This window comes from Phalacrocorax aristotelis, chromosome 8 (assembly GCF_949628215.1).
Source record: "Phalacrocorax aristotelis chromosome 8, bGulAri2.1, whole genome shotgun sequence".
In the NCBI taxonomy this organism is placed as follows: domain Eukaryota; kingdom Metazoa; phylum Chordata; class Aves; order Suliformes; family Phalacrocoracidae; genus Phalacrocorax; species Phalacrocorax aristotelis.
In genome coordinates, this window is record NC_134283.1 from 12,390,712 (window position 1) to 12,411,603 (window position 20,892).

Genomic DNA, 20,892 nt, shown 5'->3' on the forward strand with positions numbered 1-20,892 from the left:
AACTTCCTAACTTAAATCAGTCTGAAATTTACTCTCCAGCATTTTAGAGGCCCTAGGCAATGACTTCTCATACAAACATGATTTTTAATCTTTAGTTTATTAAAATATCTTGTTTCATGTTAATTAAAACAGGGCCTGCAGTATTTCAGATTATGCTGCCCCGAAAGGAGTAATTCCAACATTCCATAATCTATACATTTTGAACATATGGAGCATCACAAAATAAACATATGCACATTTACTTTCAAACAAATTCAACTTGAATACAGTATCTACAGTGCTTCAAAGCATACATGATTGATCTACCATCATGGAGGAGATCAAAAATTTGAGATCAAAGTCACGCAGCACTGAAGAAAGCAAGCTACCTCTTCAATACTGAAGTTCTTTTAATCTAAAAGGGAGAAAGAAAAAGAAAAGAGGTCAGACTGAATAGTCTGCAACATTATGAACATTTGATTACTTGAGCAGTTTTTTAAACCTGGGTTTAAGAGACAGAATGGAGTTATGCGAGATAAAAACATTTTCTCAGTGATGTAAAGAGAGACATGCAAACACGAAGACTTCCAGAATAACTGCTTGTACAAAGTCGTCTAACTATTCTGTGCAAAATGCATAAAACCCCCCATATTTGAGCTATTTAGAAATCAAAAGGAGACTTAATTTGGTTGTTTAATAAGAAAACACCAATACATAACTGAAGCCGAGTTCCAAAGGAATGGAAAGCAGAGTCCTTTGGAATGCCAGCCTTTCCATTCCACTAAACACCTAGACCCCAATTCCTTTGCCATTAGGCCAGCTGGATGTGGTATTTCAAAAAGTGTGTAGACACCTCTCTTCCAGCTAATAAGAGACACTAAACAGAAGCCAATGCAGTGACTGTTCCACATGGGATGCACAGGAAGATGACTATGATCTGAATTATAGACAGTTACTTTTGTCTGTACTTTATTGAAGTGTGCAAAATGAAATCACAAATTGTTATTTTTCAGTTTTCACATTTCTGTTGGCACTGTGTTCAAGTCTCTAGTTTATAAAAATGTAACAGCACAGTCTAAATTTAGCAGACATGTTCATGACTCATTGTTCTGCTTGCTTCGGTGATCCTTGCTCAAGCACAGAATTATCTTAAGAATCAATGCCACACAATGGATCTATTTGAATCAGATCTTTTGCTAATTATCAACATAAGAAGCAGACTCAAAACATTCTGAAACAGACTGCTTCCTATGTCTCCAAGTAGAGAGAAGTAGACAAAGTAACGGAAAGAGGAATCACCACCTGCACTTGTTCAATTTTTAATTCCCATTCAAAATACTGTAAAAAAATATCAGTCATCTTTAACTATAACTTCCATTAACTAGCAGAGTTGTGTATTTAGTGCCTTTTACCTCAAGAGGCTTCTATCCTAAAGTTAATTACCCTCTAGCTTAAGATGCCTAATATTTGTAATCTTTCCTCACTTTTTTCAAAAAAAAGAGTAGTATTTTACATTCACAATGAGATTGGCTGCATATTTGCTGCAAATAGGTTCACTAGGATGACAACTTGTAAACTGAGGTTTTAATTATCCACTGCAAAATTAGCAAGTGTTTAAGTAAACTTTAAGTTTACCTTCTTAGAAGTTCTTTGGGTGACAAGCCTGTGGTACCTATATCACTAAGGCTGTCACTGCTATCTTCAGTGTCTGAGCTGCTGTCTTTTTCTGATTTTTTATTCTTGTGCTTTCGTTTTGTTTTCTGTTTCTTATGTTTCTTTTTCTGTAAAAAGAAGAGAAATAATCCCTTATTTCATTGTGAAAGACTTGGGTTCTCCTGAAAGACAACAGCAAAAAGTTGATTTCAGTTCTGAAGTTCAGGTTTCAAGACACCCGAGAAATTCAGTTGCTTAAGTTCTAGTCCCAGTATATCTATGTTCTACAACCTATCATAAATAACAAAGCAATTCGACTGGCAGATCAAAGAATCAATACACTATTTAAATTAAATACCTTTTCCTTTTTGTGTTTCTGTTCTCTTTTAGTCTTGTGTTTCTCTCTATGCTTTCTATGTTTTTCTTTCCTGCTAGGCCCAGGAAAACTTGCTGGCACCACTGGTTCTTGTTGCCAAGTAAAGCCTAAAGTGCAAAGAAAATGCACAAACCAACAAACAAAGAGACAAAAAAAAAAAAGGTGATTTTATTACATTCTGTATTACTTTTAATCTAATAGGATAGTTTAAAAAAAAAGCAAAGCTCTAAGCTTTCAAATGGAAATGAAATGTCTAAAACTCCTAACTGCAACCTTCCTACTGTAATTACGTCTTTCAATCTTAATTAAAAGGAATTGCAAGGCTGGTCCTGTACTTTCACTACAATTTTTTAACATTGCCTCTACAGAGCTATAACAAAGTTGGTACACAGGCAAAGAGGTTCCTTCTAGTGGATCATAGCATGGTAGCAAAGCATTTGTTGATGCCAGTTTGACATAAACACAGACATTTAAGAGGTAAAGTACCTATTCACAAACATTTTTAAAGAGAAATAACATATGTCTTACACACAAGTTCAATGCACAGAATTTACATGCTAGACGTCTACAGAACCTACCAGAAGAAAAAGCTGGAGGCAACTTTGGTCCAAATTCCTCTGTTGCATCCAGTTCCTTCTTTGAAGCAGGCAACAAAGAAACGCTGGGATCAGTTGTAGCAGCCACATCCTCTAGGAAAAAAAACCCAAACCTTCCTTATTTGAAAGGAAAATAAGGTAACACTTTTTTCCAAGAAATGCTGAAAAAAGCTAAGGGAGACTTTCTAAAAACCTCTAAGAAAGCAAATTCATCAGCGTCCTATACTTCTGTGGAATGCTCTGGCCAACTGGATAGCTAACGTTCTGAAACATGTCAACATACTGCCATTTTTATTTATTTTTAATCAAAATTGACCTTTTACACTATACAATTACCAATTAATATCAGTGCAGAAGTTTGCTTTCATTTAGTAACACAGTACTACTTTTCCATTACTTAGAATGAATAGAAGACTCCACAAGATGTATAAAGTTAATAAACACTAAAAGTTAGATGTTAACAGAACCAACTGTAACAGTAAGTGGACAAAGTACGTCCAGTGTAAGCTAAGCATATTGTACATTTTGCTAATTTAAAGACATCCTGAGAATATGGCAACTTTTTACAGCTCACTTATTAAATTTTACTGAGAAGTAGAGCAAAAGATTGGTCTTCCCCCTCTCTTGTGGAAGTATTCTGGCAATTTTTATAACCAGAATACAAATAAAATGCAACTTTTTGATGTCATAGTAAAATTATTTCAACATTAAATACTACTGGAATGTCAGTATTTAGAGAGTAAATTTAATTATCAAAGAAATGAAAGTTATTTATTTATGAATGTCAAATATTCACAACAGTCATTGTTCATCTATCTTGCAATTTATCACAGGTATACGTGTTTCCCTGTACTTCTCAGTGAAGTGTGCTCTAACATTAGATGTTTTATTCCCCTCAATGTTTAACAAACATATTCCATAGGGCAGCTTGCTTCTAAAATCCACGCAAGACACAACATAAGTAACACTGTACATGCAAGGCCTTACTCAGTGCTATATTATTACCATTTTCTACATGCCCAGCTCCACCAATGCCAGATGACCTGCACAAGAGCACAGCACTGTCCTAGCAGTCCTGGAGTATTTGATTCATAAATGAAGCTTTTACAAAGTATTTATAAAAATGAACATCCATCAAGTACTACCTTGTACATTAGATGAAGATCTGTCTGGTAGATCAACTTGCTTGGTGGTTTCTGAATCTGTTACCGAAGTAGTTGGTTGCTGTTCTTCATCGCTCTCTTCTTCAGAGGAAGATGATTTTTCATCTGAGGAACTCACAAAGATTGCCTTAAACAAGTCCATGGATGGTCTGCTTTCTTCTTCCTGATCATTGTCTTCGTTAGCTACCTGCAAAACAGCATCATAATATACTGTCTTTAAACATGAAAGAAACTAACAATCTCTCTCTGGTAATAACTTCAAAAATGCCGACATGTGTTTACAAAACACTCAAATATCACAATAGCTGTGAGAAATACAATCGTAGGAACTGCTAGTCCAAAACATTAAAACTCTGAAATGCTGCTGAACTAAGTCAATGTCCTGTAAACGGTAATACAATTTATGCTACACAGCTGAAAACAGATCCCCAGATATTATACATTCTAATTCATTAATTCAAACTTCTATTGTACACTACTAAATTTAAGATAAAGGAAAACATCACCTTTCTCCCCAAAGTATGCACCCTTCTCCATTCAAAGCAGAAAAAAAAAATATTCTGTGCCTATGAGCACAGTGGGTGTAAGGGGCTGAACTTAACTCCCAGGCTGCTGAGCTACATTTTTTCTTCTCTAAAGCTGCTACTTCAAGTATAGTCATACTTGCTCTCCTTGTATGCTGTAAATGCTCAGAATTATAACCTCAAAATTCTTTCAAAGTACAATCTCATGTCTTTGCTTATCCTGAGTTGGCTCTTTTGCAAACTGATCTGTATTAAATCACTTCATATGTTACCCAACCTTATTTTAGGGTTGTGACAGTTTACAACTATTCCCCTTTAAGTTCAAACACCGTTGTAAACTCACCTCAGTGGGAAGAGTTTCATTCAGCCCAGTTCCACATCCCTCCATTACTGGTACTGGTGGCTGCTGCTGAACATCAGCTTTTGATCTAGCAAGACTAATGAATTCACTGATAGAATCCTTTTTCTCCTTCTCTTTATCTGACATATCCCATCTTGAAGCTTTCTTTGGTTCTAAAAATGTCCCAAACATTCAAATCAGTTGCATGTCAAATTATCCTGCATTTCATGGCCTACCTGATTTTAAATTACTCTGCTTCTTCAGTATAGTTTGACATTTTATAAATCTTTCTAATGAGTATCTGACTAATAAAGGTCTTCTAGGTAGAAGAAATTAGCGTAATATCACTGACTTCAGTTTTTACGTCACTGGATTTATTTTCAATTTTTTTGTTTAGGATTTTTTTTTAATTAAAAAAAATCAGGCGGATATGTTCTCTGTGACAAAGATATGCTTTTTCTAGACTATTATCTCATTTATAGCTAAATTAATAAAGTAACAACAACTTACTGTTGAGACTGTTACCCTGTTGGACTTTTTTGTTTGTTGCTTGAGTTACAGATGCGGTGGGCTCAGGCACAGTTAAGAAATTAAACACAGAGTACTTGTCTCGTTTCACTTTTGGTAACCCAACAATGGAAGAACTAGAGGGAAATAAAGTTTGTTGATTATTGTTTTCAACACAGAAAAGGCGTCAAATTATCTACAACAAGCTGAAACGCCTGCAGTAGTCCTTCAAATGCATACTATTTTGTCAGAGGTCACCACATTTAATGAGGCAAATAAAAGCATCAGGCAGTTCTATTTTACACCTATTATGACACAGAAGAAAACATCAAACCAGATTTTCCACAAGCATATGAAAAACTCAGAATTTTCAAAAAGCATTGAAAATATCAGTATCGATCATCTTACTCAGGATATGGATCAGGAACATTAAATCTCCTGCACAACAGCTTTTCAGGATGCCATTCAAACTTGTCTCTTGTGAGTTTGCCAAACATCTTCATCTTCACAGCAGTTTCCTTATCATCAATATCATTCTGAAAAAGTCAAACATTTATAGCTGCTAAATAAATAACATACTGAATTGACTATTACTGTTGTAAGACTTAAGAACAGGACAGAAGCATAAACATTTAAGCATAGTTTAGCAAACCACTGCTTTATATACAGTGAATGTTTTCAAAAGTTTGCTAAACAGAAGTGCAACAAAACATTGGCATTATATCTACAAAATGGTTTTAAGAAAAATAATTTTGAAAGTCAGGGTTAAGGCAGCAACTGCAGCACCAATGTACTAAAAGACTGTAAAGAGCATATACCTCTTGGTCCCGAGGAACTTCGACTTTGTCAACATCATCTTCATATTTGGCCCGGGTAAACCTGGATGACAGTGTTGAATTTGAGGATTTGTAGAACATTGCTGCACGGAAGAACTCCTCTTGTTCTCTTCCTCGCTCCCATTCTGTCATGCTTGGGTCTGAATAATGCTCTAATGTATCTACCATAAGATAAGGAGATAAATGCTTAGCAGAGATTACAGCTTACTTGGGTCTGATGCCTTTCTAACAAAAAACAAGATAATAAGCAAACATCCTTGCAAGTATTTAATGAGTATTTAGTTTAAGGACAGTATTAATCTCAAAGGTGTTATTCCTTGATAAGCAGGGGTAGTTTTTTTTAGCTAGCATGAATGTTAGCATTTGCCAAACGCAAGAGAGATTTTAAATAATTTTACTTGTAATGCTGACTCTTTACTCATTGCCCTTTAAGGAATGTTCAAAATACTTCATGTATTTAAGAGGTGTTTAAAATACAAAGTAAAATCCAAAGCTTTATCAAATAACTAAAACAGAGAACAAAAAAGTTAACCAGTGAGTAAGCCTGGCCAAGCTTTGGTAACTTCAAGGGGCTTTCTGGTATATAAATACAGAATTCGCACACGGGTTTTTGTAAACAATACAGACCCTGTTCAAAGCAAAGGGTTCATATTTGCTCCCAGAAGGAATAGGAATTAACGCCAGTCAAACAAAGACAGTCTTACAAACAGAATCTTAACCATTCAAGTTGTTTAAATATTTCTGCATTTTCATCATTATGACTAAGGAGGCACATTTTACTCCATTTTACGCAGACTAAAACCCAGTCCTGAATGGAGGAACTATCGGTTCAAAGCTCAAGTAGTCTGTCCCAATTCAGTAACTCCAAGAGGCTACTGATCGGGTAATCTTTTTTTCATATAGTGAAAAGGATTATTTTTTTAAAATCCTAAAATAACAAACCCAGGTTTTCTACATGACACTATACCCCTTCCTTTGCAAAACTTTGCTGGTGCCCTTTTTCTTCTTTCCCAATAGCCCCCTTTGTACTTTAAAATTTTGTAAAGCCTTTTTTTTTTTTTCTCTTTTAAGACATTCTAGATTGACCTGCTGCTGATGACCTCCTGAGATCATAGTTCAGCTTTCTATGCCTTACAGAAAAATCACAGTACTGGGGAACTCACCACAAGGCATCATGAGTACTTGATTTAATGTAAGACACACCACCGTATCATTTAATAGCAAAAACTTAAAACAAAATAGACGAGACTGAAACAGCACAAAAGGAGCAGATGAAGGGGGTTGACATTTTTGGTTTTCACTAACAGCTCTGCATGTATGCTATGATTTTACAGCCATAAATTCCTCTGAGAAGAACATAAGTGACAGTGGCAGTTTGCGTATCCAAAGGACACGTAATACAAGCTTTGACAAATGTGAACTATTTAATTCACTTTAGGGTCCTTATCTCCTCTGGAAGTGCAAGGTATGGGTTTTCTTTTGATTTTTCCTGTCTTCTGTGGAAAAGGGCAAAAAATTGCCATTCTACCGTGACCTGATCATCTTATAGGATCTGTCAGTTTTACTCCTCAGAGAGAAACAAACTAAATAAAAATGCTTGTTCAATGCACAGTTTATGGTACTAGCCAAAGCTGAAGTCTACTTTGGCAACTGAAAGAAGGGAAACCCAGAAATACAGACAGTTAAGTAAAACATTCTGGAGAACTTCACTTCTGCTACAGCATAGAAGTATGAAATGTAATGCCTAAAGACAAGTCTTGCTGACAGTTGAATTACTGAGCGGTTTTCCTGAAGTCAACACAATTAAATATCAGTAAAATTTTCTTTTAATATTGGCCCTAAAAAGAAGTAGAGGGAGAAATACTCTGGAATTCAGGAAGAGATGTCATAGTGAATATAAAATGCATCAGGACAAAAAAAAGGAGAAAAAAAAGAAAAAAAATATAAAGAAATATTTTTTCAGAGAAAAATTAAAATGTCGGAATCTTGTCAGTTACCTTTTTCTCCTTGCTTAAGACTTCTCACAAAGCTTTCGTATCTTTTTTGTTTTTCTGGATTTCTTGCAAACGGTTTGAAGTCACTAGAACCAGCATTTGCTAACTGCGCCCCCAACAACATGCGCCATTTGTGAGAAGCATCATCTGGGGAGGCTGGCTGGAATCTGCTATTTTGTGAAGGCTGAGGCAATATTTTTGCTTTCATTTGTTGCTCAGATGCTTGTTTCACTTCCTTGAGTCTTTCTCTATCTTTCTCAGACAGATATTCCAAAACAGAAGGAGCCGGACCTAAAACAAAACAAGCAGTAAGAAAGAAACAGAAATTAAAAAGTTACCACAACTATTTCTGCCACTTTAGTGTAGGAAAAAAGCCTACTACTATGCATATAAATTCAGAGAAAGCAGCAGCAAAGCAGAGGAAGCAAAACTTAAGCAGCAATAAACAGTATAATGGCAAAGATAGATTAAAAAATTGGCCACTGTTGCATCTTTTATTCTATTTACCACATATTACTTTGTAAACTTTGCTATTGTAGATACAAATGTGAACTGCATTTACAAATTACCTTCGTAGTTAATTTGCATGTATTTCAGTGAAACCTCATTTTATAGGAGGAGGAAAAAAAAAGCAAAAACCAAACACAAACCAAACCTCACAGCTTCCTATACTACAAAACTGTCATGGTTCAGCCCCAGTCGGCAACTAAACACCACACAGCCACTCACTCACTCCCCCCACCCCTGTGGGATGGGGGAGAGAATCGAAGAGCAAAAGCAAAGAAAACCAAACTTGTGGGTTGAGATAAGAACAGTTTAATAATTAAAATAAAATAATAACAACAATAATGATAATATAATAAAAAGGGAAAAAGGAAAAAAAAACCAAAATAAAACCACAAACGATACAACCACTCACCACCCGCCGACCAACACTGCCTGTCCCTGAGCCATGATTGCTGCCTGCCTCCCCAGGCCAGCTCCTCCCAGTTAACATATGGGCATGATGTTAGATTATATGGAATATCCCTTTGGCCAGTTACAATCCGCTCTCTTAGCTGAGCCCCCTCCTCTCCCGGCTTCTTGTGCACCCGGCAGAGCATGGGAAGCTAGAAGAGTCTTTGACTAGTATGAACACTACCCAGCAACAACCAAAACATCTGTGTGTTATCAACATTATTTTCATACTAAGTCCAAAGCACAGCACTATGCCAGCTACAGTGAGGAAAATTAACTCTATCCTAGCTAAAACCATGACAAAAACATAAGGCCACAAAAAAACCCCCAACCAACCAACCCTAAACCACAACAGAACACAACACAATCCCATACATACTTTTAATCTTTAAAAAGACTTAAGTAAATGAAAATATAGGCAGATATGTCAACAATTCATCTATAGAGATGAAACTGAACAATGATAAGGTATTCTAGCTAAGCCAACTAGATTTAGTACGTTTGTGTTAGAAAATAGTGTTCAAGGCTAGACCAAATTTTTACTGTTATATAAACAAGCAGGGCACCTGAAACATAAGCAAAGGTATGGTCACATATATCAGTACCTTTTAGACCAGTCTCTCCTAATTGCTCCCTCCTCTGAGATGCATTCAAAGCATGCCTGCTTTGTTGTGTCATATCATTCTCAAGTTTTCCAGTGGATTCCTCCAATGCCTTCCGTAAATGGTAGTTTTCATTCCCAGCTGCTATCACAGGTCGAAAGTAATGGACTGGTCTGTAATTTCGTGGCAGGTCAGGTGGTGGATAAGTCTTGGCAGAGGGACGACAAAACAAAAATCCACTAAGAGAGAGATAAAGCTCTGTATTTAACGCTTACAAATGTGTTTCAGAAAAGTCACTTCAATCTAAAAGTTCCTCAATTTACATCTTAGCAGTAGAAACAGATATTACAAGCTACTGATTCTTTCAGACCCCGTCAGTAAGCAGCATTATAATACAAACTTTGGGAACAAACTATTATATTGTTAATGTGTAACGATTATAAAAAATAGGAAGACATGCACATCAAGTGCAGCAAAATCAACAACAGTCGTAATATGTATTGCTTTTATTTGAGAAAATGCCCTTGGTATTGCCTAATGATTAAATTTTTTTAAAACAGAAGTCACATGATTTAATCAATTAATTGGACTATTGAGTATTTCTGTGCTTACTGTATTTTAATGACTTAAAAATCTTTTCCCCCCATATTCTTCATTTAAGCTGTTACTTCAAAGGTTATCCATGTCCCTCATATACGATGCAGTTTTATATACAATTCTGTTTGTCATTATGCAAATATATATGGCATAAATGATGCAAGCCTGAAAAGAGTGCTGTCAAATAAACTTGTCACCAAAATAGTGAAGCAGATGAAGCATGGGGCTTGATTTTTACAGAAAACTGAATGTTACATCTGAAAGACCTAGAACCAAAGGATGTGTATTTTTTTTTATTTCAAAGTTAAATCAAACCATTCCTCCAACTTTATGCCAAGTAATAGTGGATAGTGTGGAAGGCATTTGTTCAAAGCCAGTACGTAGGCAAAGTTTAAATTCATCCAGCAGTCTGGCAGATTTTAGGTTTGTGTTGCATAGCCTCCAATGCTATAATTTTGCCCATTCAGCAATCCTTATTGCTGACCAGAACTTTTATTGCTAAGAACATGAAAAACACTGAGCAATAGGAAAGTCCACAACAGCTCACATGTCAATTTGATTATGTTATTCTTAATATGAAAATATCAGTATTTCCTTACCTTGCTCGGAGCTGATGATTTTGATGCCAAGGAAAAACCATCCAAGATTTTGCCTATATATTTAACTTCTCTTTCAGACCCTACAAAATGACCACAGAGTTAGTCAATATTTAAAACATATATGTTTGGCAAAAAGCATTTTTTGAGTATTTTCTAATATATTTTAGGGAGCATAATTGTAGTCCTTTGTCTTCAGTGCCATTCATTTAAAATTAAGGGTTCTGAATCTGGATTAGTATTAGTAGCTAAAAAACTAGTACCACAGAGATTGCTGGAAGATGAACATGGCTAACAGTGAGGCAACAGTATCAGTGCTGTGCATAGCTAACAGCATGAGTGCCATTAACTGTGTACAACTAACGTCAACAGGTACTCTAGAAATCACTATAGTATGTCATGCACTTAAAAGTTGCACTAAAAACAAAGTGGTATCAAGATAACATTTATATATGTTACTTGAAAATACACAAGTATATGTAAAAAAAAAAAATCTCTTTGCAATGGTTGGGTCATATTTCGTAGACATGATTCACAATAATTTGTTTCCTTCAGTAGAACTGAATGCTATGTCTGGGGTTTAATCTACATTGGGATTAATGGTGTACTTTGGGCATTATTTCCAGGTTTGGACACTTCAATATATAAAGAAGAATAGATGAAGTTTCAGATATCAGGGCTAGAATATACAAGTCCACTGAAAACAAAAACATTTGGAAAATAGAGACTACACTTACGTCATTTTTTTTCCCCAAATACAAATTTGCTAGCTCTTTAGACAGAGCTACAGTTCTTACTTTTTTTTGATTTATACTGCTTAGGTGCTGTCCAGCCATACAAGCCATCACCAGGTTCCTCATCTTTTAGAACTGTATCATATTTTGACAGTGTTTCAGTTGCATAAATATCATCGTCCTCCTCCTCTAAAGCTCCTACACCAAAAGCCTAAAATAATTTAAAATAAAAATAATGAGAACTCAAAAGTGTAAAAAAAATACTTTTAAGTCACATGTCAGAACACATCTACATGTATATCTATCCACTTATATAAGATGTTCAGTGTACATATATATACACTAGGAAAAATACACAGCTTCACAAAAAAAAGTGTTACCAACTATTGCGGGTGGGGGGAACCCAACCCAAACCCAACAGCAAACATATTTCACTCCCTTGGCAGGGAGAGACAGTGAATTTGGTCTGTACAGCATGAGGACAGCAGCCTAATTCCACAACGTAACATTTGCAGTCCGACTAAGAGCAGGTTCAGGTCTCAAAAAGGAAAAAAATGTAAGTTAGCATGAAAATTGAACAAGTATAGTTCCCAGAAATATAAATTGACAGTGCTTCTACATAAGAACTACAAATACGATGGAGGGAAGCAAAACCTCTCTAACTGACAGGTTCAGCGTTACTGAAATCAAAACTGACAAAATAACATAGACTAGAAACATACTGAATACTAACTTTGTCTAATCAAAGTCTCACAAGAATTTTCTCCACCCAACTGTTCAGAATGAGGTATTTTATAGTTCTCTCTAACAATATCGGTAAGTGAAGGCATTTAAGAGTTCTAAGGATTTGTCCACATCTTCACAAAAAATCTTGTTCTCAAACCACACTTAAGATTTCTTACAATGACTAAGTGCCTTCCACAGAAGAAAAAACAAAATTTATTTCGATTTTACGCACTAATAATAAAGTGCATTAAAAAATGTCCTTACCTGACCCGTAATACCTAGTTTTCTTCCTTTACTGTGTCTCAGATCACCAAGTAAACTGCTTGTGTCTTCAGAACCACCTGTGAAAAGATTCAGGTGTTCTCTTCCAGACACACCAAATAAAGCTTGTGATGGGTCCAAACCCTTATAGCCAAGTCCATGGACATTCTCTTTTGGAGTCAAATCTACAGGCATTACATCTTTTGGTGCAAATGTAACACTCTCGGGCTGGTATTCATCCTCTTCATCCTTGTACAAAATAAAAGTATATAACAGCAAATATGACTAAAAGTTTTGTATGTTGAGCTTTTACAACATTTAGTTAACATGAGACCAGGCAAGTTTGCATTTCCTAAATTCTATATTAAAATACATATCAACTACATCTGCTTAGGCAGCAAAAGAATAAATTTAGTTACATTAAAACCTTTTTTTACAATAAGCATAATAAGTATTTATGAATACTTTCAAAAAAATTTGGAACTCCACGTTAAAATATTGTTCAAAGACCTCAGAGAAGTTGTTCTTTGTTTTAAATATTTTAGTACACATTCTTACATAAGTCAACCAACAACTTTAGCCTGTTCAATACCTCAGAACCCTCAGACAGTCCAGGTGGTAATGCACAACCATATACTTTCACTGCAGGGTCTGAAAGACATATAACAGCATCATACTAAATTACAACTCTTTATTAAATTTCTCTAAGATTAAAGAAACAGACCAAATAAAAGGAGGTTTTAAGATTAACTTTCTAATCAGTCTATGAATGCTAACTTTCTATTAATGAGTTCAGGAACTTCACTGGATTTACCAGGTTTCTGCCTGCATGGCTTTCTTTTGACTCGCGGTCCAATGCCTTGTCCTTCTTTCCAGCCCATTTTTCGTAACAGTTCAACCCCAATTGTTATTCTAAGAAGAAAACAAAAGGAAAAAATATTACCTCAAACCACATTTTTAATATTTATTGAGAAATAATATACACATATACCATTCAAAATTGTTTTTATACCCCACTTTAAAATAAAATCTGAAGTATCAGTATTTGCATATACACTATATCCCAGTTTTGTAAAGTGTTTACCTGGTACAAGTGTGCACATACAAAACAAAAAAACAGGTGGAGGCCACTTCGAATGTGTAACACTGCAGATCTTCCAATCTCTTTCATGGATTACTGTGGTCAAACATTATTTTTCTAACGAATACAACACTTCCAAGTGAAAGGAATTGTTTGGTTAACTTCTATTTAAATTTACTTACTTTGATGGTCCTATTAAATCATCAAATGCAGTGGTTCCTGGAATGGCAGCAACTACTCCTGCAATCTGTCTGGCTTTCTCTTTTATTCTGTCTTTAGCTTTGGATGCAAAATCATCTGTGGTTGTAATATCCTTTGGTGCTATCCCAAATTCACTAAGATCCTGGAAAATATAGACAAAACGGAAAAATGTATATTAAAAAATATGCTTCCCTCAAATGCTTACTTACTGTTATGGTAAAGGAAAGACGATGGGATATGACCCTCATATTGGCTAAATTTTTCACGCCATTTACATAGTTGCTTTTTCATTAACTTGAATGGTCATATTTTAAACTGCTTCAAAAGTATTTGTATTTTCTGACACAGAAAGTGAAAGGGTTTAGTTTGGGTTGGTTTTTTTTTTAACTGAGATTACAGGGGCTGTCTAAGTGAATCTATGAAACATCCTCATCCCAAAATCCTACAGGACCTCACAGTACAACACTTGTATACAAGAAGTAATTTTAAAGTTACTGCCATTCTCGCTATTTAAGTTCTTTACAAGATTTCATTTACTGAAAAGCCTGCTGTCATGGCAACTACTTCTAAAAGATTTGTATTCCTTTCTAAATTTACCTCTTCATCCATGAAGTCTTCTGGTCCAAGAATGGTTCTGTCTGCTCTCTTCTGCCGTGACGATACAAAAGCTGAAGGAGTCCATCCTTTAAAGAAAGTAAATACCTAAGTAAGGTACTGTAAACTGCAACATAATATTTGAAAACAATTCAAACATTTCAACCCTCCACTTTAAGGATACATCAAGGGAACATCTATAAAACTGCAGTCCAAAACTCAAGGGAAAATAACTTCAACTTGGTTGAACTTGGATGTGTGGTTGATGTTGCAACGTTCGTGTTTCATGATGAAACATAAAACAATGTTTCAATATTTACAGTATAATGAACAGCAGGAAAAAAAAAATCCTTAATGACAGTCTATTTGTTTTCACTAACATTAAATTATGGTAATCAATTAACCCTTCCCAGAAGACAGAAAAATATCTAACCTTCCTTTGTGCCAACAGTGTTAAAGTAACCAGCAGAGAAACCACCAGTAAACGCGCCATGAAAACGCTGATATCGTCCCTTTGCATCTTTAACAGTCTGCTCTTGAAGAGGAATTGGCTTTTTAAGTCGTTCACCTACAATCAGATAAATCAGAAACTAAGTCACAACACTGCATGAAGAATAGACTCTCCTTGCTCCAGACAGCATTTCTTCCTTGCAGGTAAGACCTGGATCAAATAGTAGCCACCCTGAAGTGGAAAGCATCACCAGTTTACTTTTATTCCCACTCTACTTTAAATATTTGTATATGCCATTGATGTACACTGATAAAGTAAAAGCATGAAGTGTTCAGATAGAAATCCTAAATTCTAACAAGTTCTGATAACTTTTCTTTTTCCTGTGAAAGGATACTTTTAGTTGTTAAGCATGCAAGATCCCTAACAGGATTTCATCACTTAACTGTTTTGAGAAATTACATCACATTAGAAGTGTCCAAAACTGAAACAAAACACAAAAGCTATCGACTTTGACATAAATATTTGCACCTTTGTAACAATATTTCCATGAATTAAGCAGCACAGACACATAAGTCACAGCTGTACAGAAGTCTTTGGATGATGCTGAGCCTGTCTCACAGATACAGGTGTAGGATGTTCACATCGGTACAACTGCATACACTTCAGCTGTTATACTTGAACTCCGGGGGTTTTTTGAGGCTTGGGGAGAAGACAGAAGGACAGGCCCCTAGCTACGACCAGAACACTGCTGGCACAAACGCTGGGGCACCCCAGGTCCACGCCCGCATACCAGTAAACCGGTATAGTGCTGAGAGGATCTTTTTATACTCCCGTTGCGGGAAGCCCCCCTTCCCATCCCAGACTTCTTTATCCCGGGGGCCCCCGGCAACAGCCTTCTCACAGGCCAGCTGCCGAGGCAGCCCCCACGACCCACGGCAGCAAGAAATGGGGGAGGCAGGTCTGCGCTGGGCCCACACGCCACAGCTTTCCCGAAGTGAAGGCCGTGAGCAGGCGGAAGGCAGCCCCGCACCAGACCAGGCGGGCGGGCCTTGCGGGGCGCCCCGGCCCCAGCACCTCCCGCCGGGATGCGCTGCATGGCGGAGGTACGGAGGCGGAGCAGGCGAGCTCCCTGAGGCCCCTTACCCTCCTGCAGGGGCTGCAGCGCCGTCCCGTAGCTCACCAAATCCTCCTCGTCGCTGTCACTCGACTCCGCCGCCGCCATCTTGCCGGGACGGTGGCTCGCGCAGGACAAAGGTGGGTCACGTGAGGGAGGGCGGGAAGGAGCCAGCGCGCCCCGCAGAGGCCGCCGTTGCTCCCGCCGCGCTGACAGGGAGATCCGCCCACCTCCGTACCCTCCCCCTGGTCCCTGTGGCGGATGGCTGTTCCAGCGGGAATACGGCCTTTCCAGTGACTGCCGGCTAGCCCCTTCGGTCCGGGGAACTCTGTGAAGAAATGTAGGAAAATGCTACCCTGAGCTTCTCCAAATTAATGGTCTGAAATCATGTTTGATGTATTCGAAAATTAATAGTGCTGGAAAATGTCAAACACTTGATAATCAGTGGCCATCCCATCAACTGCCTCAAAACGCAATGCGCCAGATCAGGCCTGCTCACAAAACACCCCTGGTCTAAGGGCTAGGAAAAGGACAGCAAAAATTCTGTGAAACAGATTTTATCTGAATCAAGGTGTAAAGTGAACTCCACCCTGAATCAATATGACCAAGGGAGGTGTGGATTTAACTGAATTACAGTCTTTAGCAGATATACGGCAAAAATTGATTAACCACGTTGTTTTGCAAGCTATGAAAAAAAGAATGTGCACAGGAATTGGTGCAGAAGTCTCTGCATTTAAACCTTTACTGAAGGAGCTTTATCTCTCTATCCTGCTACAATTTCAGGTATCTCTGCACCTCTTTGTATCAAGTCTTGTATCAAGAGAGAAACCTTTACTGAATGTATTTTATACAAACACCACATAAGAACCAGTGAGTATTCGCCAGTAAAACCTGAGTGATCAAAATCTAGATTTTAATTTTGTGGCTTTCCACAGTGCTGTTCATGAGGAAATTGTATGTCAGTTTTGATTAATTTGGTTTCTCAAGCTTACATTTTACCTTAATACTCAGATTCACTACAAGCACAATATATTATACATTTAAAAAAAACCAAAAACAAACAAAAAACCACCAAAACCATCACAAACCAAAACAAAAGGCACTTGATCTTGTGCTGAAGATAGATTCTATCAATCCACAACTTTTGTATGCAAGTATCACCAGTTTCTTGAAATAATTGAAAAAAAAATCAAAATCCAGTCTTGAGAGACTCATGCCCTTAACAGATAAGATTTCTGCAAGTGTAGTGGTGTATTCTCTAATCCTGTGCTTGTGTACACAGAACCGGTTTCTTTCAAAGTGAAACTACCTGGGTTTCATGTGGTTTCAGGTTTCCATAGGAAATATTTACACGGTTTCATGCAAATAAGGAGTAGTCTGTTTAATTTAGGTCTCTAATTCCCTTTAAACCAATGTAATACAAGCCACAGACATTTATCTACATGCATTCTCTTTTCTCATCATTACTAATTAGTAAGCAGTTAGCTAGAACATATAGTGGCAAAATGAGTTGTTAGCAGCCTTGCTGTTTCTCTTTGTTTAGGAAATAATTGTTCCTGAATAGTCAATTCTATGTGACTTTGATTTAATACACAGGCTTAAATAAACCTTTTTTGCACAATGTTAACAGAAAATCTTTTTAGTGTCTCATCTAATCTGTTCAAAGAGTTGGGGTAATCAGATATGGAAGTTTGGGTTTTTTTTTTCCTTTAAGGCTTTTATCAGATTAGAACTACTTTTGCGTCCCAGTGGTATTTCCTTCTCCTTGGTAAACTCTATCTCCTGTCTACAATTGTTAAACCAGGTGACAATTGCTATTTGTAGCTGTTAAACAAGACAGTCATTCCAGTGTGTTTTGATAATTGTAACGAAACTAAAATATTAGTAAGTCTGGATAGTTTACGTTTAATTTTTTTAGTCATTTGGCTGGTGAAAAAAAATCAACATTTTTGAGTGAAAGTTCAACTACTTGCCAGTATATTCAAGGCTGAAATTGAGCCCCTAAGCCATGGATAGATTACTTTTCCAATATATTTTTAACGCTTGCTTTTGAATTAGTGCATCAAGAAGGTCAGCCATTAAAGTGTCTTTATATTCTTTAAAACCACTTCCTCAGATAGGTACCTTCTTGTTGATTAGTTTTATGTAAATCACTGGAGTTTCAGACTAAAAGCAGCATGATCGATATATAAAAGAAGGAAGCAAAAATTTTATTCATTTACAGGGGTGTTAAAAACATGTTAAAGAGAAAAAGGAAATCATAAGTACATGAATTATAAAAATACAATATTAAATACACTACCTTTTTATTTTTCAAAACACAGCAAAACCAGACAGCTTCACTTTACCTATGCCTTATCTTGCATTCAATGGGAATTGCGTATTCTTCCTACCAACACAGGGCTACAGTATCAGTTCATGAAACATACACATGAAGTACAGAGCATGAGGCATTGTTTTAGCTTCTACAAACTGGTAATTTTGGTGTTTTTTAAAACAATGAACAACAACAACAACAACAAAAGTTAATTGAGTTAAGTACACAGATTTTTATCTATGGATCTCAGCTAGAGGCGAGGCATTATCTGGGAGAAGTGGTGATGATTTTGCCCATGTTTGGCCTTAGGATCTTAATTCCCACTGAAACCGCAGTGTCTTGTTTCCGATATGATCTCACAGTAGCACAGGCAAAGCATATTAGCTATTCAATAGTAAAAGGAATTTTTTTTTCCAGTGAAGGTCAAGCTGCAGTTAACACGTGCCCCACACTGTTAACTTGAAGAAGCACCAGTGAAATGCTGCACCTATAGCAAATCATATGGCCATCCAAAGCTCTTACACTGAGTTTGTGTACTCTTTTTGTACCATGTTGCCATCACTCAATTAATTTATTGGTAAGGAAATCTTCCACTGGCATTTCTTACTTGCAGTTCCTGGCTGCTCACTTTTCAATTCATCTGTCATAAAATGCAGAATAACTTCTTTTGTTTATAAGAACATCTTCCCCTTCTTTACTCTCAAACTTTCTAACATGAAAATACCCTACACCTTGTAAGCTTATAACAGTCACAAAGCAGATTCACATCACTATTGCTACTGTGCCCCTGTGCCCTGTTTTTGCCGTTCTCAATCTCTTTTTTTTCCCCCAAATACATATTTTGAAGGGGGGGGGACACAGACTGACACAGCAAATCAACCTATGATCCCTTTTCCTCTCTCCTCACCTAAAACTTCCCCACATTTGCTCATTAAGAACTGCAGTCTGCAGGAATAAAGTGTAATAGTAACTCGCCTAACTCACGACAGCTGGGTTCATCGACTGTAAAGCTATAGGCTGTCAGGGTTACTGACAAAATATTTTCATCTTTCCTCTCAGAACAGAAGTTTAATATTCAAAGCCACCAACGATAGAGGAAGTAATATGTAACCGTGTATCATGTTCAGAATTCAAGAATCTACCTTCAGAAACAGCAGGAGTTGATGGATAGATACTTCTCCCTTCATACAGTATCATTATAACATGCTTTTTTGCAGATGAGCCTCTGTGTCCCTCTGGGACAAAAGATGTCTTTGAGGCACCTCTTACCATCCTGTAGCCACAAGGTCTGTAAAAATCACAAAAAAGAAACATGCTTTTTCCAGAGAGCAGCACCTGTCCTTATCAAGTCAAAGCAGATTCATATCTTCAGAATGTAACAGTGCATCAACACACGCCCCAGCAGGAAATTAATTTTCCAAAGTGAGACCATTTCCTAGTGGCCAAAGAGAAGACTGAAGATGTAATTTCATATATTCACATGTTTTTCCAAGATAGGGGAGGGGGAGAAGGACAACATTGACTGAGCAAGTGGAGTGATACCAACATAACAGAAATATGGCACATAATGTGTACATGTGCATATATATTATATATACTATCATGTGTCTGTGGTAAGGCTATCCACATTTTGGTCCCTCTTACCTTTACTATTGTGGGACAAAATTTGGGACAACTCAAGCTCTGCCTTTCTGTGCCTGTTTTCGGCCTGGCCATTGTTAGGATCCCCTGGCTGGTTTATCTGTGAGGATGCACAAAGCCAGATAGCACCGAGTTCTGTAAAACAAAGAGAGAGATTGATGCAGAGATAAGATTCATTGCTTCAGTTTCAGTGCTTTAGGCACAACATACTGATCATCTTTGGATGCAAGTGCTTAAGCATTTGATGCTTTCTCAGAGATAGTGACACCAGATCACTGAATTTACTCTCTTCTAATATTAAAGATAAGTATCAACCCAACATCTGCATCTCTATGTCCCTTTTTCTGAGTGCATGAGTTCCAGATTCCTAGCCTATTACTCAATCTTTACAATGCAGCAAACCAAACCTTCTGATTAATGTAATTGTGAGAAACTGAGAAAGTCTGCTTTTCAAATGCACCTCTATTTAGGAATTCTAATAGCAACTAAAAAGCTCCTGGACACCAGATGTTTAACCAACTGGTAAGAAGAGCAAGGACACGTTTTTTTGATGGCAAACCAGATTTTGGAATGTTCTAAGCTGCAGTTTACATTCCAGGATCAGGGAGCACTCCTACCAGTCATTACATGGCACAGTCCCAGCTACTGAGACCATACGATCAATGTGTGCCTTTTGGAAAAACGCATATTCACCATACGCAGACAAAACTCACAGTGACTTACTTAAGAAATATGATATCAGTACTAACACAGTCAGGATGAAGTACCCGTTATCCAAGCAAGGGGAAGGCACAGTCTAATGTGGCAGCTGTGAGAGCGCTGGGTGACATACCTAGGACACTGAAGATGGGGGAGGAAGCCTCTAAAAGCTATTTTGGACTCTCCTGAGTTTGCTGTGCGTAGCACTGCTGACTTTGTTTTATTCACAGAATCCACCAGCAATGAAGAAAGGCTGCATTTTGTCACCAAGATATGTTAGAAGTTATCATTGGTATTGTACTGTGCAGAAACTCCTGCTGATTCGTGTTTTACACACAGCCATGATAATGGTG

At 37.1% G+C, this 20,892-nt stretch overlaps 1 protein-coding gene across 1 annotated transcript; it reads right to left on the reverse strand.

Annotated features, from left to right (window-relative positions):
- Positions 1–78: 78 nt before the first annotated feature.
- Positions 79–16,030, reverse strand: GPATCH1 (G-patch domain containing 1). Its single transcript, XM_075101412.1, has 20 exons — positions 15,912–16,030; positions 14,751–14,885; positions 14,321–14,406; positions 13,705–13,865; positions 13,256–13,353; positions 13,034–13,092; positions 12,445–12,690; positions 11,518–11,665; positions 10,724–10,803; positions 9,531–9,735; positions 7,972–8,259; positions 5,957–6,135; positions 5,547–5,674; positions 5,142–5,275; positions 4,635–4,804; positions 3,750–3,954; positions 2,587–2,697; positions 1,991–2,115; positions 1,615–1,760; positions 79–394 (listed from the first exon to the last, which is right to left on the reverse strand). The coding sequence occupies exons 1-20, from the start codon at positions 15,988–15,990 to the stop codon at positions 373–375; spliced, it is 2,805 nt and encodes a 934-aa protein (XP_074957513.1). The 5' UTR covers positions 15,991–16,030; the 3' UTR covers positions 79–372.
- Positions 16,031–20,892: the final 4,862 nt, after the last annotated feature.